The sequence below is a fragment of the Saccostrea cucullata genome, unplaced genomic scaffold (assembly GCF_032062105.1).
Source record: "Saccostrea cucullata isolate Sc308-1 unplaced genomic scaffold, CSIRO_AGI_Scuc_v1 ctg650, whole genome shotgun sequence".
Classification (NCBI taxonomy): Eukaryota; Metazoa; Mollusca; class Bivalvia; order Ostreida; family Ostreidae; genus Saccostrea; species Saccostrea cuccullata.
The window spans coordinates 113,695-140,737 of record NW_026922915.1 but is presented as its reverse complement, the minus strand read 5'-3'; the positions used below and the strand labels follow the sequence as shown (position 1 = coordinate 140,737).

General features: G+C 32.8%; 2 protein-coding genes across 2 annotated transcripts; both read right to left on the bottom strand.

Moving 5' to 3' along the window:
* Positions 1-2,625: 2,625 nt before the first annotated feature.
* LOC134262795 (chromosome-associated kinesin KIF4-like) lies at positions 2,626-16,467 on the bottom strand. Its single transcript, XM_062745124.1, has 25 exons — positions 16,419-16,467; positions 15,911-16,163; positions 13,358-13,551; positions 13,032-13,121; positions 12,701-12,867; positions 12,282-12,496; positions 11,758-11,933; positions 11,381-11,433; positions 10,890-10,965; positions 10,454-10,590; positions 10,025-10,133; positions 9,687-9,728; positions 9,257-9,445; positions 8,940-9,043; positions 8,152-8,296; positions 7,656-7,850; positions 7,417-7,533; positions 6,224-6,530; positions 5,796-6,046; positions 5,471-5,554; positions 5,025-5,102; positions 4,824-4,925; positions 4,426-4,650; positions 3,977-4,129; positions 2,626-3,759 (listed from the first exon to the last, which is right to left on the bottom strand). Exons 1-25 carry the CDS (start codon positions 16,431-16,433, stop codon positions 3,478-3,480), a joined length of 3,759 nt encoding a protein of 1,252 aa, XP_062601108.1. The 5' UTR covers positions 16,434-16,467; the 3' UTR covers positions 2,626-3,477.
* A 2,720-nt stretch (positions 16,468-19,187) lies between these two features.
* LOC134262793 (ubiquitin-associated domain-containing protein 1-like) lies at positions 19,188-25,354 on the bottom strand. The gene is made up of 10 exons (XM_062745123.1): positions 25,052-25,354; positions 24,766-24,833; positions 24,566-24,679; positions 23,607-23,709; positions 22,079-22,190; positions 21,663-21,753; positions 21,322-21,444; positions 21,009-21,095; positions 20,700-20,838; positions 19,188-20,140 (listed from the first exon to the last, which is right to left on the bottom strand). The coding sequence occupies exons 1-10, from the start codon at positions 25,305-25,307 to the stop codon at positions 20,019-20,021; spliced, it is 1,215 nt and encodes a 404-aa protein (XP_062601107.1). The 5' UTR covers positions 25,308-25,354; the 3' UTR covers positions 19,188-20,018.
* Positions 25,355-27,043: the final 1,689 nt, after the last annotated feature.

Genomic DNA, 27,043 nt, shown 5'->3' with positions numbered 1-27,043 from the left:
CTGTCATTGGGGAATAAACAAAAGAACTGCAACACCCTCTTCCTCTCTACCAAACATGCTAAATGAGAAGAACAGGAATTTGACCGACTGCAAATCTACAACTCGGAGACTTTTCAGTATCCACAGAACTTTTCAACTTCACTTAAAAACTAACCTTAAACGTACAATCAACAATAAACCTCTAAAGATATAATATATACCTTGTAGCAGGTGTTGGCGTTTTACTTGCTCAAAGGTATGTCAATAGCTTTAACAGTCAAACAGTTCCATGACGTTGTAAAACAGAGAGAAGTCATGTTCTATATGTGTTTAGTACGTTTAACTAGAAAACTGACCAGTCAGCAAGGGCACCGCTGAGGGGTAGAAATATAAGGGTGCATCTCATTGAATAAGAGTTTTACTTGATTACATTTAAAAAAAAAAAAGATGATAGGTAACAACTGAATTTTTAAATTTTCAAGATAATTCCTGAGTAATTCCTGAATGTCATAAAAACCTGTAAATAGTAACCTTGTATTTACATAAAACAGGGAAAACCTCATGTCTTATTAAAAAAACTAAATTAAATGTGTATTAAAAAAAATTTAAGCAGGTGTTTTATAAAATGCATGCCTTCAGTGAATGCAAATATCACCCAGGATTGACCTTAACTTCAAAACAAACATCAGTTACAGACAAAGGTGTGCATTAATCTTCATGTGACAGATAAAAATAAGCCTCTAAATTTTCTGCAGCAGGCTAGATAATTAATCCCAAGGGATTAATTGTACTGCTCCCTTTCTTCTAAATTTACAATAACATTTTTTTTTTACCTCTGACAGAATGGGGTTATTATCTGATTACCTATTAAATTAACAGCATTAAGGCAGCCAAAAAAAAATAATTAAAAAAAATAAAATAGTAATAATAAAAAATGATATCTTAATATATATCTTGAATTTTGAATTCAATCAAATTACCGGTATCATCAATCATTGTGTACAGTACTTTAACCAAAATAAAGTATGAACATTATCTTAAATCCATATTTCAGAGAATGTAGACATCATTCAAAATTAACCTAACTTCAAAACAAAGTTCATTTTCAGACAGACGTGGTACAGTTATTAATCTCAATGTGACAGATAAAGATAATGCTTAGGATTTTCTTCATGTGGAAGGTTAATTAATCCCAAAGGACAAATTACCCAGCCTTCCCAGTTTACAATGGTAACATTCTAAGCAGTTATCTCTCTTTGCCCATTCATTCTTATGCATAGTTAAAGAATCTACCCCACCACCCCAGCTCCGAACCAGAAGACATAGAGAATCAAACTTAGCATCAAAATATGTAATTCTGCCTACTGAACTACCATACCAAATTTGAACTTGATTGGGCAACCATAAAAAAAGTTATTACAAAAAAAACCAGAAAATTTGTGGACGGAAGAATGACAGACGGACAGAGTGATTACTATAGGGCACCCGCAAATCCTTGCGGGGCCCTAATAATATAGGCAAGAATTTTGGTAAAATCCAACAACAGTTTAAGTACAGACTGATCAAAGTTATTTTTCTTGTATTCAGTATTTATACGCAGGGCCAAACTAAGCGATCAAGATTTTAGCAAGCTGCTTCTAACCTGCTTTATTAAGCCAAAAGTTAGCATGCCGCTAAAAACTTCATTCTATGCGGTAGTTAACAGCAGATCAAAAGATCGATCTAGTGTAAGCAAACATCCTAAAGCAGCAGATTTTCCATAACTCTTTCAACCCTGTGTACTTATTAAAGTGGGCTTCATACATGTAATTTAGCGGCTTTGGCGCCGACAACGATGCGCTAATTCATAAATAACACTAAGAATTCATTTATAAATACAATAAATCCCGCGTTAGTTTGTTGCGCTAATTCATGGACAAGCCAACAACTAAATATCCATTGATTGAGATAAAAATTCAAATACGCAAATTTATGCCCACGTAAAGAGTGCATGTTGTCCAAAAGAAAGAGGGTGATCATGGATCAACGAAATACTCTAGTATTCAGTAACAAATCATGTTGATCAAATTCCTTGCGTTTGCTTGGGAGTGCTAATATGCTCCCACTAGGCACTATCACCATGAAGACTACAGATCTACTGCTTCTTCAAAGATGAAGCAGAAACAGATTTTAACCTCTCTGAAAAACATTTAATTAACGAAAATAATGTTTTGTTTTAATCTATTACTTACAAGTTGGATAATAGATTTTAATGGATAAAAAATAGCTCTTTAGAGCTGTTTCTTGTTGAGTTACCCTACTTTAAATGATATTACAATATCTTTATCTTAAAGACTCTTCTGATATCAAAAATGGTATGAAAGAATTTTTTTGTATTTTATATATTAAAAGTTCTTGTGCAAATCTAAATTAATTGAATTTACAGTGATTACTCATCATAAAATCTTGGCATTGTGACCTAATTCGTTTCTCTACGGACGATTCAATCAGCCAGATTTTTAGCTGTTTATAAAATAGGACATAAGTATTATTGTTGTCATGAACTAATAGACAAATGGGCAAACAGATTAAGTGATTATGAAATCTTATAAAATATTTCATTAAAAAGGATTTTGATTCAATGATCAATAAATTCAACACTTAAGAATGTGGTCAGAGTTTATTAAACCATTATTTTTTACATACTTGTCCATAGTTTTTCTTCAATATATAATCATATTTACACCTTTAATAATACACTACACTTCTAAAACAAGCTGCAAAAAATACAAAATTTAAAAGGTATGTAAATTATTCTAAAAATTCATCTTCAATTTCATTGTAATGGTTATAATTTGACAGATAAAAATATACATTTAATGTATCAGAAACATACAATGTAATATTTATTTATGTTTTTTACATGTATCAGGGTGTTGTGGACACTATGAGACATCTATATTGTACTCAAAATCAATGAACTATAGACACAGAGAAAAAGGAGAAATTCGTGAGAAAAATTTGCCAGATTTTACATTACCATAATGTCTAACAAAATACATTTTCAATCTTAAATTTTGGACAGTCATAAATTTCGATTTATTTGTCACTCAACAACTCAAACATATAACGATTCACAACACTTCATAGGATTCTGAAGCACTTTTTTCAGTGATGATGTACATGTAACTGGTACATACAACATACATTTGTAACTAAATGTGTTTTTATTGATGAATGAATGCTGTTACATTCTGAGAGAGAGAGAGAGAGAGAGAGAGAAAGAAAATGAGAGAAAAACATTTTTAGAACATGGAGAAAAGCAATACACAATAAAGTGTATATGAACTACAAGGTATGAGTAGCTCAGTTCAATAAAACACATAAAATCCATTCATCTCCTATCATTTCTTACTGACTTCCAATCATATCCTTAATCTAAAACTATTAAAAAAATATTTTTACATCTAAATCATGAAAAATAAATACCCAAATAAAAAGGGTCTACATATAAGTCATTCACTCCAAGGGGCCAAAGAAGCTGGTACTGTTATTCCTGGCACTGGTGCTGAACAGTTTTCTCCTCTTCTTGACTCCCCCTTCCAGGAGGTTGACACTGTCACTAGATTCTGCTCTTTTGGATTTAACAGCAGATGGTACAACGAATTCATCAGAACTGCGGTTCCCCTCATTGAAGCTGATTAAATCCTTTAATGGATTCTTATGAGTGTTCTCCTTGGCACTCGTCTCCTCCAGATTATATGTACTGTTCAGAGTGGCCTGTGGATCTCCATCTTCTTTCTATAAAACGAAGCCCTATTATGAATCTCATTAACTGTATGACCATAAATCATATGGTTTGTACAAAATTCAAACTCTTACATTATTACTTTGAAGGAAAAACAAAAAGGCATCAGATCTAATATAAAATCTTTACCAAATGAATTTGCTAATCTCTAACCTCTAAATAAATATTTCTCCTTACTACTGTATGCACACGTCAGTCTATAACACTTACATTTTCCTGGTCAGAGTTGGCTTCCCTGTTTTTACACTTGCTGACGTCACACCCACATCCGTCTGTACACATGTTGTCCTTTTTCTTACAGGAACATATTCGACTGCTGCAGTTAGTCTTACACTTACAAATCAGTGCAGATGAACTGGATTTCTGAGAGCAAGAAAAAGTTTCCAATTGAAGTATTTATGCTTGATGTATGAATAACATGAAATAATGTATACGTACGATGTAAATGCCTGACTTTTTCCTTAGTTTTGAACATACAGTTTGTGCATAAATTTAATAACCTAACTCAAAACTTTTAACATCTAATTCCAAGATGACATGAGTGAGTTCTTGCTATGAACCATTATTAAGTACAGTAGACTGTGCAACTGCCAATAATAAGCAACAGCTAATATACTCTAAATGTTACTTATATTCCTTCAGTTTAGACCTCCCCTTACTTTGGTCACTTGTGATGTCTCCACTGCTGATTTGTCATTGGTTGACTTGTCATTGATTGAAGAATTTTCTCCACCCATGGTCTTCCTGCTGGCCATTTTCCTCTTGTACATTGGTGTAGCTCTCCAGTCCTCATCACTGGAGTCATCCTCAGTGAGGAAGCTCTCCTCCTCTGTCTCCTCCCAGTCCTCCTCTGCCTCCTCCTCAAGCTTTTTCTTTTTCTTTATCTTAAAAAAAAAAAGAATATACACAACATAAAAATGATTTCTTTAAACAGGCCTCTAAACAAATCATTCTTTTCAAATTCTGAAATAATTGTGGAGACTTTACAAACACACAGTCACACACAAACAAACAAAATGAACATGGTAATTACTGTTGATGTAGTTTAATAATATACCTTAGGTTTTGGAGTGGGTGACAGAAATGGTGATGACTTGGGATCATCAATGCTGGGCAGAAGGGCCATTCTTTTATTCTGATACATGGCTCTGGTCATTTGCTTAATGACAAATGTTAAAAATGATTCTTTGTAAAATATACTAATGCCAAAGACAAACCATCTAAATTAAAGTATCAGTAACTTGACCTTTCTACTGACTTTTTTCAGTTCCTCACACTCCTCTGATTTCTTGTTTAATTCTTCCTCTAAGGAGCTCAGTCTGTCTATTTCCCCCTCCTGCAATCAAGTAATAAATTCACATATCAACCAGATAAACATGGATATGACTTCCTATAGTAATAAGTCTGTGTGCAATATACAAATACAGACTGTTTAGGAGGGGGACATCACAAATTATCAGGTCTGAGTAGGGTTATCACTCCCTATAAGGTGTCATTACTCAGATCTACGGTTTTCTTGATTATGATCTTGTATTTTCATCATAAATTGTCTCCCACCACATAGCAGGCTTTAAACCAGTCAGATTGGATGCATTATTTTGAACGACATTTACTAGTAAGCTGAACCAGAAGCAACTACATTATGTCAACTGTTCTCTTAGTATAAATGTTTGTTCAGACCTTAAAAGACGTGTTTGTACTGACCTGAAATTTTAGGCGTTCCTTCAGGTCCTCATCAGCAGATTCAACATTAGCACTTCCTTTTATTTTGTTCAACAAGAAAAGCACCTACCAAATAGATAAATACAAAGGATTTTTACTTATGTGTCTATTTATACTACAAAAATTTACATGTATATCATATGCTATTCCTTTTCATCCCAGGTAATGTTAAAAAAAATTTGATGGTTCACAAAATCAATATTAAAGCTTCCTTAAATTTCCAGTCCTCATCATGTAAGGTATGAGAGCATCAGTAGGACATATAAAAATTAACCTAATAATTACTGAGAAGCTTTCTTTAGATTACCTTCTCCTCTTGCTGTTTCTGCAGTGTTGTGATCTTTTTCTCATGTTTATTTGACTGGTCCGATAGTTCCTTTTCTAACCTCTCAATCTCCTCTTTGAGGTCTTTGTCGTCATACTCAGAATCCTTTAGTTTTCCCTGCGTCCTTGTCAAGTCTGTTTTAGAAGACACTGCCTGTTCCATCAACCATTTGAGAGCACATTTAGCCTCTACCATCGTGTGCAAAGTGTCCCAGGATATCTTGCCCTTGATATCTATAAATAAATTATGCATATTAAATTTCCATTCAAAGAATGTTGTTATAGCAATAAAGCCCCTACAACAATTTTTGTAATGAACTTCCAGGTATTAAATGTACATTTACTACTACAGAGTAGAAAAGATAACTTTTAATCTCTTCTGTTATAATTTCCAAATGAAACAGAACAAACCTTGGTCAGCGTCCACAATTTTCTGCTGTAGCTCAGAAATCTGAGCATTTCTCAGCACCATTTCTCCCTCCAGAACTTTCAGCTCCTTGTTCATCTTGTCCACTTCGAAGCTAACCTCTGTCTTGTCACCGTTCTCTGCCAACCATGCCAACTTTTTGATTGGTGGACCATCGGTCTCATCCTCTAGCCTCTCTTTCAGTTCTTTGATTTGTTTGGCTATTTCCTTCCTGTCATTTAGTAAGCTCTCCAGATGGTACTTAGCTTCTCGAATGCTGATTCTTACCTCTAATTCATGGCTTAGCCAGGACTGTGCAGAAAATTAAAAAGAATCACATTCCATTTTGCATTCAAATTTAATCAATTGTAAATTAATGCAATACTGTTCATATATTCCTTTGCATAAAAAAGTCCTACTTTAAAAAAAGTATGATTACAGTTCACAGTCTTGCCCCAATCATAAATAGGAGGATAAAAAAAAATATTTTTGCATAATATATATATTATACATATATTACATGGCTTCGAGGGCAGCATACCAGAATATTTGCCCCAAGGTGACAGGAAAGCCCTGGAGTGTTATGTCGCCCGATGCCGCAGGCAGAGGGCGACATAACACTCCAGGGCTTTCCTGTCACCGAGGGGCAAATATTCTGGTATTGCTGCCCGAGAATTAAGCCATGTAATATATGGTATATAACATTTTTAAGCACTGAACCCAAATCGATCATCGAACATATTTATCGAACACTATGTACACATATATGTACCGGCGTTGAGTATAATTCCGAAATATCCCGTCCTGTTTCATGGCAGAATGATTTCAGTATGCTGACACTTGTGTTGATAGCCTTTGTTGTATTAAAAGAATTTTTCTCCTCAATTAAATTATCTAATTCCTCTGAATTAAAATAAACAAATCGCAGACCTTTTTTTGACTTTTTAACTTTCGCGGAACTGTTTACGTTTGCTTAGCAACTGCCTCTGTGATTTTCGAACCCGACGTAATTGATATGCAGAATGATTGCACGCGAGGGAACATAACCGTGTTCGGGAGGGCAACATAACTGTTTCCGGGGAACATAACTGTATCCGGCGTGATTCGGCAGTTTTTCAGGGCATATGGATAAAAATATTATATTTGTAATATAATTGGAAAACTTCTTAAAAAATGATATATACATGTTTATACATACCCTGACTCTATTTCCTATGGAAGATGAATTGTAGGTCTCTAATTTATTTGCCCTTTCCTGTTGGATCTGCTTCTGTTTTGACAATGCTTCTTTTAACCTTCTGTTGGCTGCAGCAGCCTGAAATATGAACACAAGATAGTATAAAATTTCTTTTTACATCAAGTTTTATTGTGCCATACTATAAAACACTACATTGTTCCACAACATTGAAGACTTGTGAAGTCTTTCCATTATCCTACCTCTTCACTTTTACGTTTCAGTACAGACTGTTGTCGTTCATTCTGACGCTGCAGCTTAGCGATCTCAAACTGTCTTTTTCTGTCTTTCTGCATCAGCTGAGCTACCTCCTTGTCTTTCTGTTGTTTGAACTTCCTGAAATCATCAGATTCTTCCTTCATCCTCTTCATCAACTGCACACGCTGATGTTTTAACCCCTGTCAATTAAGGAAAGTTTTCAAATGAATCATGAATGGTCTCAACTACTCTTGTATCTCAGCATGTTTAATACTTTTCAGGAAATATTTTTCTCAAGGTTATGTTATAAGTATAAAAGAAAAGATTCCTATCTTCGGGTATAGCCTTTAAGGAATATTTATTTTCTTGAGTAGTGTCAAAACTTTGTGAATTTTAATTGCACCTGTTGAGATTCTTTTGACTGGAGATCACCTAATTAGTCTGCTTTTGAAAAAAAAATTTCTTTTAAAACTTAAACGTTTGTACCAGTCTAGTATTTACCTGTATTTCACCCTGGAGATTGGAGACACTTTTGTCTCTCTGGTCTTTCATTTTTAGCATTTTTTCCTGTTCCGTCATCTTTTTGCGTAGCTGAGAAATTTGCTGTTCCAACTCTTTCAAGCGCAATCTTCTCTGTTCAGCAACTCTGTCAATGTTCAATGCATTCAATTAAGGCCATATAAAATCGAAATCTTGGTTCTCAGGCCCGCGCGCATCCGTTTTGAGGTAGCCGCATTGCCGATTTTATTGTATTTTTGATAAAATAAAAAGTTGGTATTGCGGAGACCAATCCGGGAAAAAAAATTCCGACCTCATTTGTTTTGTAGTTTAGTATTCAAATATCACTTCCGGTAGCCATTTACAATGAGATTTTGGCTACTTTGTTTGAAAATACATTCGAGGACATTACCTACGATGTTTACACGCTGTTAAGCAATGGATAAAGCAGAAATTTTGACCAGAAGTGGAAAGTATATCTGTGATTAAAAAAATTATCTTGATGTTAAAGAAAATTCAGAAATTAAAATAAAAAAAAATACCTCCCTCATCTACTTTATTGCCAATAAAATGAAAAATAAAATGCCGCCCTCCCGCATCTGTTTTGGAGAAAATTGGCCTGAGAACCAGGGAATTAAATTTAGATAGCCTAAATTTTCTTAATTTGACAAATTGTACTCATTTCCCAAGAGCAGTATTTTTGTTATGTTTCAACAATAATGGTTATGGTAAAGAAACCAAAATTCTGAAAGTTTGATATTAAATACAAAAATTCCAATACATTAGTGTACCTGTTTGCATTTGCATTACTCTTGGCATCATCTAAAGCCTGTTGCATTTCTTCCTTTTGTTTTTGTGCTAAAGTTAATTGATGCTCTAACTCTTTCATCTGGGACTGAAAAACAAATTATCAATCCGATTTCTGGTATGTGTTCATTGTGCAAGTTATTATAAAACTCTGTGTAAAATTGTTTTTGTGTTAATCAACATGGACATAATAATTTTTTTGTTTTTGTTTTAGCAAACTCTTTTACAACACTTTGTATCAAAAAAATCTACAGTACAGCATATCTGATAAACTATCTAGTAATAACATTCAAACACTCACTTCGTGTTGTTCACGGATTGACTTCATCTGGTCATCGTTTAACGTCATTTTGGTAGCCAGGGTTTCCTTTGTCTCCAGTAATCTATTTAGCTCCTGAAGTTCCCTATTCATTTTGGCCTGGCGGAGAGTGAACTCTTTAGAGCGAGCTCGGCTGTCAGGGGTTTCAGGAGGATTATCATTTTCATTTTCCTACAGAAGTACATGTATTTACATATGAATTAAACAATATCTGACAAGTCCGTACACAGTCAAGTACATTAATTTTTCATGTAGTTTTCAATCTAGGCAATAGTCTGATATTTATTTTTTAATTTGTACTTTCTCATGTAAAAAGAAGTGTTGCACCATTTATGAAACAATTGAAAAAGTAAATAAGAGATTTTGCTCTTATTAATAATGCATTAAATGTCTTTTGATAATGTAAATATACCTCTTCCTCTTCTTCAACAATTGATAGTGACCCCTCTTCTTGCTAAAATATTAAAAACCAATAATGGAAATAGTAAGGTTACAGTCACTTGGAGGATCAAGATTAAAAAGTTAAGTGTATCAGACAGATGTTAGGACAGAATGAAAGATGAACGATATAAACACTACATGCAGTGCTTATATTCAAATAGGACACAAAAATATTAAACATATGTAATTTCAGATCTAATTAAGCTCCAGAAATTATATGTTTACAACAGATGGATGTGGTGATTCCAATAAATATATACCTCCCTAGATTTTGTTGGGGTATAAGAATAAAAATGTTTGATAAAGTACCTCCTCTTGATGTATGCTGACTGTCAATGTTCGTATTCTCTCTATTTGTTCTTGTGCCTCTGGGTTTTGCTCTGCATTGATACTGGTACCAAGAACTTCAAGATCTATCCTGTAAAGTAACAGCCTTACATTTTAGAGAAACATTGTTGTCCAAATAAAGTTAAAGGCTAACATTTTCGAGTCATAAGAAAATAAGGTGAAATTTGAAAAATCCAGACATTGTGTATTCCAAAATCTTATCTTATATGATCAAAAGTTTAAATGTAAATTAAAAAAAAAAAGTCTATTAAATCTGGCCAATATCATTGGAATCAGTGGTGTATGGATTAGACAAGTTTTACACTTCAAAAATTTAAATGATAATTTTTTTTTCCTTTGACCTTAACGTAGTGTCCTTAAAATTTTCTTGTGACTTAAATGATAGCTTACTTTGTGTCTGACTTGAGCTTGTCTAGCTTGGTCTTTAATTTCTCACACTTTAGTTCCAGCCTGATAGCCTTCTCACACATGTTGGTGCTCTGATCTACAGCCCTCTGCAGCTCACGAGAAAGCTTGCTATTCTCTTCCTGGGTAAAGAGGTATATACATTAAGGATGTAAAAAAATATTTGAAAATTAATTCTAGTTAATATCTGAATATGAATTTAAAATTGGATTAGTAGGGTTTTAGCAGAAAGGGACAGCTATTATTAATTTCAATTGTAACAGTGCTTGAATGAATCTTGTTTTATGTACATTGTATGTATTAGCAATCAATTTAAATTGCCCAATCTCTTAACTACTTTCTGGTGGATCTGATGAAAACCTTTTTTTTTCAAGTGTGGAGTTAAAAAATTATTCCCAAAACATTATTATGCTTTTATTACCTCCAACTGTTTGTTCTTCTCTGCAATTGATTTGAGATCTTCAGATGAAGATGAGGAAGATGTTGTGTCAATACTCCTACAATATGATAAAAAAAAAATTATCAATCAAACAACAATTTAGTAATTTAGAAAAAATAATGAAAGTGCCTACCAAAGGAATCACAATTAATGTCTTGTCTTATCCTTGTTTTTTTAGGGGGGGGGGGGGGTCATTCCATGAATTTACTAATTTGAATTAAATCATATGTCATTACTCACTCATAACCATCTAGAAACAAGAGAAACTTTTATCTCCCTTTAATACCTCCCATACCTTTAAAATAAATATCAACTGGAATTGCTTTATCTATATTTTTTCTGTCATATTTATCATGAGAATCTTATCTCTCACATCATGTATTACATGCAAATTGGAGGCAAGTAACACAAAAATATAATTATAATTTATTTTATTTTAATACAATTAAAATGCAAATCTTTAAAACACTTACATTAATGATACGCCTCCACCAGTATTGACAAGTTGTACTTGGAGCTGTTGCACCTGTAAAATTAAGAGATCATACAAATTATTTATATTTACATGTTTTATTACTAACACATACTCAAACTTGTTGACGGATGACCACCATGCCCTTCCCTCTCCACTGATTTTTTCTTGGGCTATCATCAAAAATAGTCGTGGGGATTTAATATTTGTTTTGAAAGTAATCCTTCTCATTTTAGTCATATAAAATTTCAAAAATATTTAATCCCCCATGTGCATTATTTTTTTTTTGTAAAAATAAAAACTTGCATGTTGTTTTTTTTTTATATGACAGATCATTTTGATCTCCCCTTATATGTGTCAAATATCTCAGACACCCACCAGCTGTTTAAGGCGGTATATCTCAGCAGCCTGAGGATCTCTGTTGACAATAGGTTTATTTTTGATTTTCCTTGCTCGGTCAGCGTATCTCAATGTGTTTAGGGTTTCCTCCATGTTAGAGTCAGCGGGGCTCACACAGGCAATCATTAGAGTATAACTGTTTCCTCCCAACGAGTCTAGAAGAACAATTACACAAAATACTGACATATACTTATGCACACATATACTAGTAAATACCGGTAATATTGTAAGACGTACAGGAATATTAATAAGATATGTACATTAATAATACATGTATTGGAAAAACATACATGCATATGCATTTTGAAAAAATGAATTTATATATATTCTGAATAAAAACAAACAATGTTATTTTTTCACTGTAACAATAACACTGCAATTTTCATTTTTAAAAATCTAATACCTTGTAAAAAATTTAATAATTGTAATTCTAGTTCCCCGTCTATCCATGTGTCACTAATTAGAAATACTGAGATGCTCATACAATACTAGTATGCACATACCTTGCAGTAACCTTGTCAGCTTGCTATCTCGGTAAGGAATGTGATTCCTGGCCTGACTCTCCTCTCCTAGAGCACTGATGACATTTCCTAGTGACAGCAATCCCTTGTTAATGTTGACGCCCTCCTTAAACCTCTCCCCTACTGCCTGTGTCCTCTTGGCCCTCTCTGATCCAGCCAGATCAACTAAGTGAAACTTACACTTACAAACATCATCCCTAAAAAACAATATGGTACAAAATATGACTTATACTGCAATTACATTTAAATGCATGCATTTTTAAAAGTAATTATAAATTATCTACAAATCTTATCTGACACAGTCTATTGTAGAAATTGTATTCATATAGGTTAATGGTCATCAGTTATAATATGTTTCTTTTGCAATGCATGAAAGACTACTAAATACAAATATTACTTACATATCTTGCCTTTTCTTCTGCTCAATTTGAATTGTGAAAATTGCATGGGAACGACTTGAATGTGTGTTCATGGCTGTTGAACCTGTTGTTCGTCCACTTGAACCACTTTGTAAACAGTTCATGGTTTCTTCAAAGCTTTCCACTACCACCTCAGACAAACCTGGTAGCTACAAAATAAATAAAAATCATTAATTCTTTTATCATTGAGAGAGTGGCTAAAAACCTGTAGGAGTCTTGCTCAACCACTTTACCCAAATAACCATGTAATACCTTGATATCTTTTCCCCCTAAAAAATACTCTGTAAAGTCATTACAATAATATTTAAAATACCTTTATCTGTCCATTCACATCCTCCCTTATGGCTAATGGTTCACGTTTAGCAGGTGGGCACAGTAGATCATTTATATCTTCATTATGGATCTGCAATTTCAAAAACCAATGTAGCTCATACAATATCAAATATCCCCCTTTTCAATTCAATTTGCACTGCTGAATATGCTAGAGAAAAAAAGATCAGAGTACATTAAATACATATAAAATGAAATCTGTTGATTCAAACCTATTGAAGTTAATATGTATATACCACTTCTTAATTTAAGATGTATACTCTATACTTCTGGTGTGAATTGTATTTTCTGAAGAAAAAAAAAGCCCACCTCTAGGTATGAAACTTTCACTGTAAACTCAGAATCAGGTCTGTCTGTGATGCCATTAAATAGCTCTCGTATTACTCTGGGAATAATCCCCATCTCTACTTCATCTTCATTAAGTGATGCCTCATAGCATCCTCCCATGGTAAATGTCTTACCACTTCCTGTCTGTCCATAAGCTAATACAGTAGCATTGTATCCTGCAAGAGCAAATTTTAAGCATAATTAGTCAAAGATTATAAAGATTACTTCAACCATGAAAAAAGTCATGAAAACCCCCATGACACAAGAAATTGGTAGATCAATATATGTGTACCCACTGTAAGCAAAAATAACTCATTGAATCATATAATTGTAAAAATAACCAATGCAACCAGTGTGATATAAATGAAAAAATGCTGTTTATCGATATTTTTAACTGTATTGCGATAACAATATTTTCAATGTAATTAAAATGGCATTTTCTTACTATATTTACTTTAATTTATATTTTATAATGCAAAATGTACATAACTATGATAAAACAAACACGGAGAAAAAAATCTTGTTGATTTCATTGATGCAAATGATTCCACAAAACAACTTCTGTCTTACTGTTTGGCTTAATTACAAACTTTCATAAGTCCATGTATATATTTAAAGACAAAATTCTAATCTAAGCATATTGTATATCGTATTACAAATTCGATGCTATACGATATTTTTTGTCATTGTATTGCAATATATTGAAATATCGATATTTTTGCCCAGCCTTAGAATAAATGCTCCCCGAGTGGAAAGGATACAAACATGCATTACTGGTTTCAACAGATTAAAGTCAGCACTATATTCTTGCAAAATATGGAGAGGAAAAAATGTTGGATCTACTTAGCTATATTAAGAAACAAGAAGCTGTCATTATCTAGACGAACTCCAAAAACGAAGTTAACAGAAGTAAGAAACTGGGACTGAAAAGGGCTCCGAAAAAAGAGTCTGTGCATGCGCAGGTACATAAAAATATCAATTTTTATAGGTTTACAACAACTGTCCATGCAAAGTTTTAGAAAGTGTGGCAATTATACCAATACTTTGATATGGTACATAAAAGACATCTGAATAGATCGTATTTGTTAGATTTTCGATTTTATTTGCAAAAGGAGAGATATTCACTTTCAAAGTTCATATTTCAAGTTAGATCAATTACAGAGAAAATTAAACGTTTGGCAAGTAAATACGCATGATAAAAGGGAAAAAATATGTAAAATTGAATAATACAGGTATATGTTGTAACTGTTAAATATTGACTGAGTGTTACCCATTCATAATATAATTTCGTCATATATATATATTGTAATCCTGTACGACATCTGAATTGAGAGTTATCACCACCATTATTTACCTACTTATCATCACATATGAACATAAATTATCATCTAAACATTTTTAGAACTGTAAACTATCAACTTGAGAACTTTAAAAAATCCCCCTTTTTAAATCACGGTAAAGAAAAATTCTTTATTAGTATCTTTTTTTGTGAATTTTTTTTTTTTCATAAAACAAATACGATTTAAATTTCTTGGAAGTAAAATCTAAGCATCTTTATTTTGGGAATGGCATGAAATTTAAATCAAGGAGACAATAAATAAGTTAAGAAGTTAATTTTTCTGATTGTAATGAATTCTATGCCGTATATCCAAAATCACTATTATGCGAGAATACGAGGTGATACATAAGTCAATAACCACTAAATAGCTAAATAAGTGCAATTATTTATTCAACAAAAATTGAAATCCACTCACAGTTTACTAAATACAGCCCTTTTGCCATTTCTCTTGATTTAAAAATATAGCTTTAAATAGCTATAAAGCTTTATTAAGCTATTCAGTATAGCTTATCACTATTTTACATAAATTTTAATCTAAAGGTATTTTTAGAACTGTAAACTAAAGCAATTTGGTGCAGTGACGATATACAAAATCACCCTTTTTAAATTAATGCATGTAAAAATCACCATCAAACGAAACTTTGTATCTCAAAGTTTTACAAGTTTTGGGGCTATATAAAGCAATTGATACAGTTACTTTTTATTATAAAACAAATAACAATTTAAATTTAACAGTTGGCACAATGAAAGCAATCATCCTTTCTTGCCTCAAGGCACCGAAGGTAGTGGATAGTTAGTCTTACAATAGAAATTCTCTTTTTGCTTAAAAGTATTCAAAAGCTGCAAAGTTAGAACTTTCTTTGATTTTGGTCATTGTTTTGATAGCCCATATTACAAATATGAAGAGTCAAATACATGCGACTTTTTGTTTATTTTCAGCAAAAAACATTTTCAATAACCATATAAATAGCTAAATAAAGCAATTTTTAGCTTAACAAAAATTGCTATTTAAAGCTATATATATAGTTTACTAAATACGGCCTGTTAATTGGTCGTATTTGAGGAGAAAGCGAACAACAATCCATCGTTTGTTAACATAGGGCATCATTTTGCCGCTATGCATGACGGAGCCAAGGAGTTCACGCCATTTTTGGAGTTTGTCTAGACTGTTTACACATTAAATATTTTAAACGTACCTTTGAATATATGTTTAATGAGTGGGAATACTGATTCCTGGTATACGAATGGTTGGCTTTGTGATGGGTTGAATACATAATCGTATGTAAAGGCTTTGTCCTTTCCAAGGATAATCTGTGGCTCGTCAGGAGTAAAACCGACACAAACCTGACATCCCTCATTCGTCTCTTTTGGGATGAGTGGACGGGCACGTACAGCGACCCTTACCGGGATAACTTTTCCCTCCGACATGTTGAAAGTGCTTACCTCATCCTATAAATGTACGCCCGATTACTATTATTATAAATATAAAGCATAATCAACTTAAATCAAGATCTATGCGTTAAAAATAAGCTTCGCAATTCAATGAAAATACTGTGTGACCAACGAATAACATCTTTTCAAAAACAAAAGGCACACAGAACTGATGTCAATTAATGCATTGCCGTCAGTTTTCAATAAAAAACAGATAAAATAATCTAAATTTAACAAAATCTTTGAGTTTTTGTTCTAATTCTTCAAACTTACCGCGACTCTCTGCATAAACCGTCCAATGAAATGAAGTGTTCAAAACGAGGCTTGATTTCGGAATTTTTCGTTTCACGAACGCGACTCTTAAAAAAATAATGGTCAAGTTGGCTATCCAGAAAGCCTGACATGTCCTTTAATTTTTTGTTTTCTTTAATTTGTTTCTGAATCATTGTAATGATCACGTGCAGAATTAAAAAAAATATTCTATGCTTTATCATTTATTATGTACAGCATTATGTTGCAAATAAGAAAACGATTACAAGTATTTAACTTTTCTTATAATGGCATTTATTACATTTAAGGAACAAACATGATGGATATATCAAACCATAAACCATTACAAAACAAGAAAGAAACTTTGATATAAAGTGGACTAAAAAAAGCTAATTTGTTATATCACTGCTGTAACCGGCATCAAAAACATTTTTTGTGATAAAATTTTATTCAAAATATATCTAAACAATGATAATCTATAAATATATATGTTATTAAATATCAATGAAATGTCTTATTTCCTGTTAAATTCATATTTTTCTGTGGGACTCATGTGGGAATTAACTTGTTTTAAATTTCCCATCCAGAGAGCCTAACCACAGGCGCTTGTTTCATACAGTGATTCAGTTTAATTACTATATATTAATAGTTATAAAATTCCTTAAACAAGCGTTTGATTTGTTATAAAATTTTTTGTTTTCTTTAATTTGTTTCTGAAATATGTGTCGTTTCTGAGCCAAAAGAATCAACTTACATAAAAAAAAATGTTCCGAAACCGACAGAAGTTCATTTAGGATCTTCATGTTTACATCAAAAATTGGATTTGATATAAATGGATAAAATAGATAATTTGTTATATCAAATCTGATATGGTACATATTCTTTCAAATTGTATTATTTGTTTTTGTTATTGCATATTTGTTAAATTCATAGTTGAGAATTAACAAATTTACGAAAGAATTTGTTGCAACAATTCAGTTTAATTCGTTAAAAAAGCTATAGAATTCCTTCAAACGCGTTTGATTTGTTATAACAAACTTTCGCATTCTTTATAACAAATTCAGCAAATCTATTATAACTGATTACATTATAAACAAATCAGGGAAATTGATTTAACTAGGAGTTTAAAATGCATTATGTATAAAAAATTCAACATTCGTTATCTTGATTTCAAACATATTTTTGAAAGGTCCTTGCTGCAGAACCATGGGCGTTGGAAGCAAATTGAAAGGGGGGTGGCTAAACCAACAAAAAAAGCCTAAACCGCAATTTCCAATGCCTATATTATGAGCTCAATCTTTTTTTTTTTTTTTGTTTTTGGTATGATGGCAGATAATTCAAAACAAGCTAGTTAAGGCGATATTAGGGGATCTGTAGCATTATGGTCAAAGACTAAAATATAAAATTATAACGCTACGGTTCTGCAGCTAGTCCTAAATGGAGTTCTGTATAAATTAAGTGGGTTCATTTTAAATCTCTGCATGTGTATTTGCTATATTGCTTTAGTCTTCTTCTTTTTTTTTCATTCCTTTACCTGCTTTAAAACAAAAGAATATAGGTGCTCTTTTTTCCATTTCACTATTGTTCTTCAATTTCCACATCTTTTTTCAGGGAAAAAAATGACTGATGTCAGAGTGTAAATTAAGATATATTAAAAGGATGTGTGAGCAAGGCGTGCAGAATGTCCATAGCTTCAGATATTAATAAAATGATATTCACTTTGTGAATTAAGTATTCAAGGTGAAGTTTTCTTTATTGAAATTTAATAAACTATACTATTGATTGCATTATGTTTAACGTCCCTCTCGAGAATTTTTCACTTAAATATGAAGATGCTACCCTTTGCCGGTGGAGAGCTGGAAATTTTCTCCTACACTCGGCACTTAGGGCCAATGAGCAGGAAGGGATCTTTTAGGTGCCAACACCTGCTGCGACACGGGTCCTATTTTTATACGGTCTCATCCGAAGGACCGGTCTCCATGTCCCACGGTGGGATTCGAACCCCCGGCCTAAAGATCAACTCCTTACTTCGCGACTCTAGAGCAGACGCTCTAACCACTGCGCCACGCGGTTGACGAAATTTGAATAAGCGAATGTTTCATCATTATTTTAGTGTACTTTTGATGTATACATAGTGGGTCATGGCTCCATCTTTTTATAGGCGAAAATGTATATAATTATGCAAACTTTAAGATTCACTTTAAAAAAAATGAAGCAAAGACCTAGTCCTATCGGAAAATGTTAAAGTTATGAGAAAATGATCCTTTTTGTCCTCTTTACTGTGTACATGCTATATCATCGGCAAATAATCCCAGTCTTAAAGCGATTTCTGTAATTTGTAGATATTTTAAATAAAGTATACTTTAGTGTTAGATGAAATATCACAGAAAACTTTGATATACACTGTAACTGCATTTTTTTTTCACTTCAAGTTTGTCACAGTTGAGGCATTCTGCCCACCTTATACATCCATCTTCTAATAAAATTTGAAATATTTGAAAGGTAGTTAATTGACTGATGTTGGAAAGTGGAAAAATTCTCCCCAAAAGTGCTCAAAAAACATTGCGCCGTAAATTGCACCTTTTTTGCATTAAGGGAGCTGTAGCGTTAATGGTTATGGTCAAAGACAAATATATATAACCATAATGCTACAGTTCTACAGCTATACTCCATCTAAACACTGATGATGAAATCATTCAACTTGAATACATGACTGCATTTCATAGTTTCCTTATCAGAGCATTTCCTTTTTTCAATCAAAATTTAATAACATTCATTTTGAAACACTAATAATTTATTAAACATTTTCTCTATAAAAAATTAACAATCAGCAGGTTAACACAAGAACAACATCTAACATTATAAAGCACAAAGGGTTGCATAAAATATAATGTTTTTTTACAGACAATATCACAGCTGTTCAAGGATAATATGACAAAGGACCCATGGGTCCTTTAATACTATACTCTCATTCGAGTATCATAACACAATTTTTCTCAGATACTTGCTTCATACAGCTTCCACACTTATATCAAGCTGCACAAGTTTCTCTGTTCTAAGTTATTCTACCATATAATTATACTTCTCCCTCTTGATTTTGTCCACAAAATTAACTTGAATCCATTGTTTGACCATTATATATACACATTAGAAAACCACACACTAATTTCTAATCTATCATGTAAGGTATGAAGTTCAGAAGCCAGGCCTTTTTTGACCCCATGTCCCCAGTGCATCCTACATGTAGGTTTATGCATACTTTTCATCAAATCCAACTTTTGTGTAGATTACACTGTAGAAGAAGGTGTGTCATTTGCTTCTATAACCCAAGAAACAAACTAAAAGCCTACTTGTGCCCATTTTACACATGCAATCATTTTATCTCCTTCAAATTCTAGTAATAAAAAATAATTCTTATTTTGAAGGATTTGTATCACTCCTCAAGCCCAAGGGGAGGGGGGGAGTCTTAAAAGAAGCTGAAAGTCAAAAATAATGATAACAGATGGGAACATTTTGCAATAGATCACCCTAGTGATTCAAGTGACCTATTGTACAAAACACTTTTTGGCTGGATTCTGATCAAATATTCATTGTGAAGTCAAATTATAACTCTGCATGCTTTTCTGCATGATAAATCCTGGACACCTGCACCAAAAGTGGACCAGTATCAGGATCAGACAACCACTGTTGTGCTGCCAGAGGACTGTCAAGCATCTGTAAAAAGGCTGAAAAAAATAAAACATAATACAATTTTTAAGTTTTCCATATATAGCATGCCTCTAAAAGGTGTATTTATTTACCTTATCCTTATCATTTCCGAGAGAATTAGGTAATTCATTTGAAATAAATTAATTTCAAGGCTATATATTCAGAAATAGGTAAAAAAAAAAAGCATATTGACAACATATTAAGCTAAACCTGGTACTTCCTGCAAGACACAAGAACAAAACATGTATTATTTTCAATATCTACTCAAAATTCACAAATTGTTAAAATTTCAATCAAATATCCTAAAAAAAATAAGCTGTATAATTAACAATGTTACACATTAATACACTTTTCCAATATATTTTAACACTTGCGTTTGCATTACCTATTCATGTCCAAGATGAATTGTTTTTGTTTTACATGTAAATGTAAACTAATAGTTATTTGAAATAGTCTTTAAATGTTGCTAATGCATCACCAAAATGACTTAAATACTTCTGTATTAATTAAGCAATATTTTTTAAAATTTCAAATGAAATAGAGTACAAAACAATTATTAGATTTTGACATCCATACCTAATAGACACCTAGGGTTGTTAAGACCTAATTGCACTTGTGGGTTTGCCATGATGGCTTTGTACACAGCACCATTTGTATCCAGACCCTCATCCAGGTCCTGGGGTTGTGATTTCCTGTCGCCCAATAACCACTCACACTGGAAAATATCCATAGCAACAAAGTCAACACATCAAAAGTTATGTCTTGAAGTAGGCACTTTAATTAAACTCACAAAATCCTTAAAAATTGCTTTTATACTTTATTCTTATCAGTTAAAGACTTGTGAAATCGGACACCTTTTAATTAATCAAAAGAAAAAAAACTTACTGCATCGTTTTGATTGTTTCTGCTGATACGCAGGGCATCCAAGGCATCTTTTTCATCAAATCCCATCTCAACAAGGTTTTGTAATATCTGTTAATGAAAAATATTGTTGCAAGCAAGGGACAAAACTATCTGTACAAATAGATATAAATGTATGTACTGGTACACTCATACCGGTACATTTTCAATACAAATACTTTCTGATGTCTGACTTTTGAATCATTTGCAATTTTTTCCCTTTCAACCTGAAGGCATTCAACATGCATTTCGTAATTATTAGATCTATAACACAACTGGTCAATTCTTTCCCGTATACCTTGTGGTTTGGTTTGAACTCTCTCTTGCGATACTCCCTCAGTGACTGCAGTATGTTGGTGGTTTGATGCCCATTTTTTGTGACAGAAGTTTTCTCCTCTTTTCCACCAACAGCACCCTCCTCCTTTACAAAGAAAAAAAATTCAATACCGGTAATTAAGCGGTCCTTCTTAATTCTTTTTGTTTTGATTTCTTGTACTAACTCTCTTCATTTAATGAAATAAAAGGTACAAAGTCTTGATTTCTTGTATGCCACTTCTAACAAATTGAACAAGACCTGGCACCAGGGACATTTAAAATCCATGTAATGCAGTATATAAAGACTGGGACTTTTCTATTTACCTTATTGATTGAGCTTCCAGGTAGAGGTTCATCTACATCTACATCTGACTCATGTTGGATGAGCCACTCCATTGAAGACATCACAGACATACTATAAACAAATGCCCAAATATTATTTCTTTAGTACCGGTACCTGAGATGATCCAATTCTTTACCGATAGTTATTGTAAGGCTTTCATTTAAATGAATTCTACAGAATGATTATTTTATTAACAAGGACACCACAAAGCAGAGCATCTTCCTCGCAGGGAGCACACTTATAAATCAAAATGGCATTTGACATCAATCCCGAAGCAAATTACTTCACTTCTGTTTCAAACAGCACTAATGAACACACTTAACTGCATTACTATATCCCCTTCAACTCTGCTGTGAGGGGATGATAAGGATTAGAGAACACTAAAACATATATTTACTCATTGAGAAGCAGAGCTTTCTTGGCCCTGTTTTCAGGAAATCCCATGTCACACAGCTGTTTTAATGCTGTAGCATCAATCTCCTGTTCTGGGACTGGTTCTTTCAACATCTCTGAGAAAAAAAATCAAAATAGTTTTTCTTACATTAGAAAAGACAAAAATGTCTCAGCAAAATGTATTATAATTTATTAGGGATGTCATCGAAGACTACATGTTCATAGTGGGAGAGAGCAGTGGATATGCAAATATACCGGTATATTTTTAATACTAAAATCGGTACTCGGTTACTCGGATGTATATTTTTAAATATTTCTAAGCTTATTTATTAATGCATTAAAACATCGGTTTTAAAACGTAAAATGTTCATTGCACTTGTACATACAGTAATTAGGGTTTCCTATGCTCTCTCTTGCGATACTCTAAATGACCGTTATCGCCTGTGGCAGTGTTTATACAGTAATTTTTTGTGACCAAACACCTGATGTACCTACCCGGGCTTTTCTCACCTTCGACTGTCGACTTCCCTTATATTTAGTTTGCTTTAATTATTTGTTTTCATTGAACATCGTTTAAGGTCCATTATATTTAAACAAATTAAATAATTTTGTCAATTCTCCAAGAAGCCGTAAATTCAAAGACGTTATTGCACGTGCGATTGTTGATTTGGATGCATTTGATTACATGCCAATTAATGCAAATGGTTGAAGGCAAATGCTTTAAAAATCTTATGTCCATCGTTGCTCCAAACTACAACATACCGTATCGTAATTCTATGAAATCTAGGATCAAAAAGTGTACGAAGATCGTATAAATCCGCTCTGTTATAGGATAACTTATCAAGTTTATACCGTACATATAGCTCAGACACTTATCACTTGGACATCAAACGCACCTAAGAGTTACATTACAATTACGGAACAAATTACTTCATTTTTTAAACAAAAACACTGTGAACCATTTATGATTTTATTTCCCATATTTATCTGATAAATAAATTGAACTTAAAAAATGTTCGATTAAATTTCGTCGGTTACAAAATGGTCATAATTGTTACAACGCATTTGCAGGTAACCTCCCATCGGTTTTATTTCTACAAGAGTTTACAATGTTTTACAGTTATCAATTAACTTGTTCATATTTATTTACACTTTTACCGAGTACCCGGGTACTCGATCGGAAAAACGTCCGAGTAACCGAGTATCAAAAATTGACCGATTTGACATCCCTATAATTTATATATCACATTTGTTAATTGTGGAATTATGCATTTCTCCTGCAATTACCTTTAAATTACTGAGTTGCTAAAATGAAAGCTATTCCCAATATTTTAAACAACTTTATAGGATTTACAATTTGAGTTTTCATCTCTTATCTCATTTTTCCTAGGAAAGTACTTCAAATCCTTCCTCAAACTAAAAGTGCACTGCTTAGAAGTTTCTCACATTTATTTCATACATACTCTTTTGAGAGATATCTACAAAATGATGATCAATCTCCTTATATACAAAAATGTAACAAACTAATAAACCTTCAGCTTGTGTGAATATTTTGGATGCTTCTGGATTCAGACTCAAAATTTTCTGTGATGCCTCTATTAGGGAGATTAGTATTTTTCTTAGCTCTGTCTGAAACTAAAACAAAAATAATATTGTAGAAGCAAATGTTTTTGTTTCACAGAGATAAAATTTTGCCAGTTTATGATCATGATGACTTCAATTCATCATTTCAATATATTTAAGATATACCGTACATGTATATAACCTTGTGAACATTTCTTTAACTAAGGATTTAATTCACTGATGAAAGGAATCCATGGCATGTCTAGATTGTTGGGTATGCCAGAATATTAGTAGCAGTTGGATGTGTAGGATATGACTTGCAATATGTGTGAAACCTAGTATGCATTCATTATCCCATGCTTTCAACTGTTATGTCCCTAGCATACCCAACAAACTAGAGCAAACCCTAGCATACCCAACAAACTAGAGTAAACCCTAGCATACCCAACAAACTAGAGCAAACCCTAGCATACCCAACAAACTAGAGCAAATCCTAGCATACCCAACAAACTAGAGCAAACCCTAGCATACCCAACAAACTAGAGCAAATCCTAGCATACCCAACAAACTAGAGCAAACCCTAGCATACCCAACAAACTAGAGCAAAATTCTTAAATCAGTTGTATGTCGAAAAAAAATTAAATTATGGATCTAAAATACAAGATATTCCATGTTGATTTTTATAATCCCTGCCCAGAAACACCAACCATGGTGACAGAAATGCAACTGACATTTTGACTTCCTTTGACATAACAGTTGAGTTTAGTTCTTCCAAATATCTCATACAGATTGAAGTTTTTAAGCAAATAATACACAAGTGCACTACTCCGATGGTCACATCATTGAATCGTTATTTCAATCAAATAATTCACCAGTTATTTTCTAATGATAATACACAAGTACAGAAAACATTTAACAGATTCCTTACATCCACTGTAACTGATGCTTGTTCTGGTAGTTTGACTGTCTGTGCTTTGGGTAGTGTTGATGTCAGTTTGTTGATTATATCTTCTGTGGGGATCTTCTTAGAATCATCCTTCACCTGCATACAAAAATAGGTTGTTATCAATAAATATTTCTCTTTTTGCAATGTTTCAAATTATTTCTTGTAAAATGTAAATAACTTACATTTGATGTTCGATCTTTCGTGTCAAAGTTCATGGCTGGTAATCTTTTCTTGAGTAGTAATAGTTCATCTAAAATACCACAATACTATTTTCTAACTCAGTTCTAAACAGTTTTTGCAGAAATCATATACAGTATATATATATATATATATGCATAATGTCTTAACAATAAACAATAGAGCAACATTTACATGTATAGAGAACAAAATATGATAAGATCTGCATTATGCATAATTATACTACTATATGCTTTTGGGTTATATAAATTAACCATTGTCGATATTAACCATTGTTTTGTAATCCCTCCTCAAATACCGTCTTTTCTTCTGACAAAACCTTTCCTGTGCGCACTAGCAAAATTCGATGGTATAAGGATTTCTTCATACTGTCAGCAGGACTTGAAAAATGATTTAAAGATATAATCTTCAATTCATCTATCTTCATATCCGCCTTCAACTCTGTCAAGAAATCTTGTCCACTCATGCTAGTTATTCTAACTCTTAGTCCAGCTTGAGGAAATATGCTGGAATCTGATACATACATTATGAAAACCTCCGAAACGAAAAATCCCCGAGATCATTCGAACGAAAACGTAGTTTTCAGTATTTTGTGCATTTTGAGCCCGATGTTATAAACATACGGTATGTACGCATGTCTCTGCTATGACCAAAGAAAGCTAATAAAGGCTTTCATGGATTGATCAATCAAGATAAGCGTGTTTTAGACAACAGAAAGCGTTTTAGAAATAGGTTTTGATTTTTTTAAAAAACAGTTTTGGGAAATGATTCATGAATTCAGACTGGATCTTTTAGTGAAAATGTGCGCACCATGCATGTGTCAGTCCCATTTAAAATTGTAATTCTATTAGTTTTCTGTGCGATGATGCCCGCTATTAGTTAACATAAATATGGCTCAGTACTTTAAAGGAAGAAGAATATGAAGAATAAATGAATGTTAAACTACAAATTAAATCCCTCACCAGCCCCAATTTCAAATTGAAGAAGATGAAAAGAATGACACGATGTCTTCTTGGAAAGGAAAGGAATTATCGAATAAATATAAACAGATGTTTCTAAATGGAGATTTGACTCTTTGTTACTGTTCAAGCCATGAATTAGTTGTACATGTATTTTTATTCTCATTTCTCATTATTAACCATGACAAATATTAAATATTAAAACAGGTGAAAACCCTAGAGTCCCAATCTTTAGATCAAGATGTACAGGATGTGTTTGTGAAATGCCCTCGTATGACAGCTTATTGCAAAAAAAATGTAAGGTTAAGAGATAGAAAGTGTTACCAGTATTACCCAAAGAAAGAATTGACATGTGAAAGCCTGAGCTCCAACTGTTCAAAACTTATGTCCAAGGTTAGAATTTTTGTTGGTCAAACTCCAAGGCCAAGGTCAAAACAGGAAAAACGATCTTGTCACGAAAAATACAAAAATAAAAATAATAGCCCTATATAGCAATAACTGTTAAAAAGTTATGGTCAAGATGAGAGTTTTTCAAAAACATAAACCTCAAAGGTCTTGGTCAAAATTAAGGTCTAAACTGTATGTTTGGTATCCAAAAAAGGTCTGGTCACAGTTAAGGAATACACCAGTAAAATGTGAAAGTCTTGCTCCCAATTCTTAAAAATCTACTTCAAGGTTAATATGGTTTTTTAAAGTTGACAAGCTCTAAATTCGAGATCAAAAAGGCCAAATTCCTTACACCCAAGGAAAGGTGTTGGCATAAAAAATAAACATGTAAAGTATGAAAGACCTAGCACAAAAGGTTATTGCTAAGGTTAAAAGCTCTCCGAGGTAAAAAATCTAAAGAGATCACATACGTTAATGGTATCTCAAAGAAAGGGTTTGCACATTTTAAACACATGTGGAATATGAAGGCCATAGCTTCCAATCAATCAAAAGTTATGACTTTATGGCACAGGCACTTGTTTCGGAAATAAATTTTTAGTTCATAGTATAATAATAACACACCTGTGTTATTATAATACTATGGGTTAAAAATTTATTTCCGAAACAAGTGCCTGTGCTTTATTATAGCCAATTTTTTGCGAACAAATAGACAGATATATAGACAGGAAAAAACTAAGCAGCATACAGCTGTACAGCATAAAAATCAAATATCAAATATAGTTTGAAACAATAGAAAAATGGTTTTTAAATCAGTTGACGTAATTGAGATATTATTAATTTCAGTTAAGTGTGCCGTTTTGCATTACGTCAAGGTCTTTTTCGACAGATGCGCCCAGCGTAAACAATTCAATCCACT

Coding starts and splice junctions, on each gene's coding strand:
- LOC134262793 (XM_062745123.1), bottom strand. CDS start 25,307: ATGTATGTATCAGATTCCAGCATATTTCCTCAAGCTGGACTAAGAGTT. Junction 24,834..25,051: donor GGAGGGATTACAAAACAATG/GTTAATATCGAC, acceptor GTGGTATTTTAG/ATGAACTATTACTACTCAAG. Junction 21,754..22,078: donor AAAGCTCTGCTTCTCAATGA/GTAAATATATGT, acceptor ATTTGTTTATAG/TATGTCTGTGATGTCTTCAA.
- LOC134262795 (XM_062745124.1), bottom strand. Junction 13,122..13,357: donor TGAAAGTTTCATACCTAGAG/GTGGGCTTTTTT, acceptor TTGAAATTGCAG/ATCCATAATGAAGATATAAA. Junction 3,760..3,976: donor CCAACTCTGACCAGGAAAAT/GTAAGTGTTATA, acceptor TTCGTTTTATAG/AAAGAAGATGGAGATCCACA.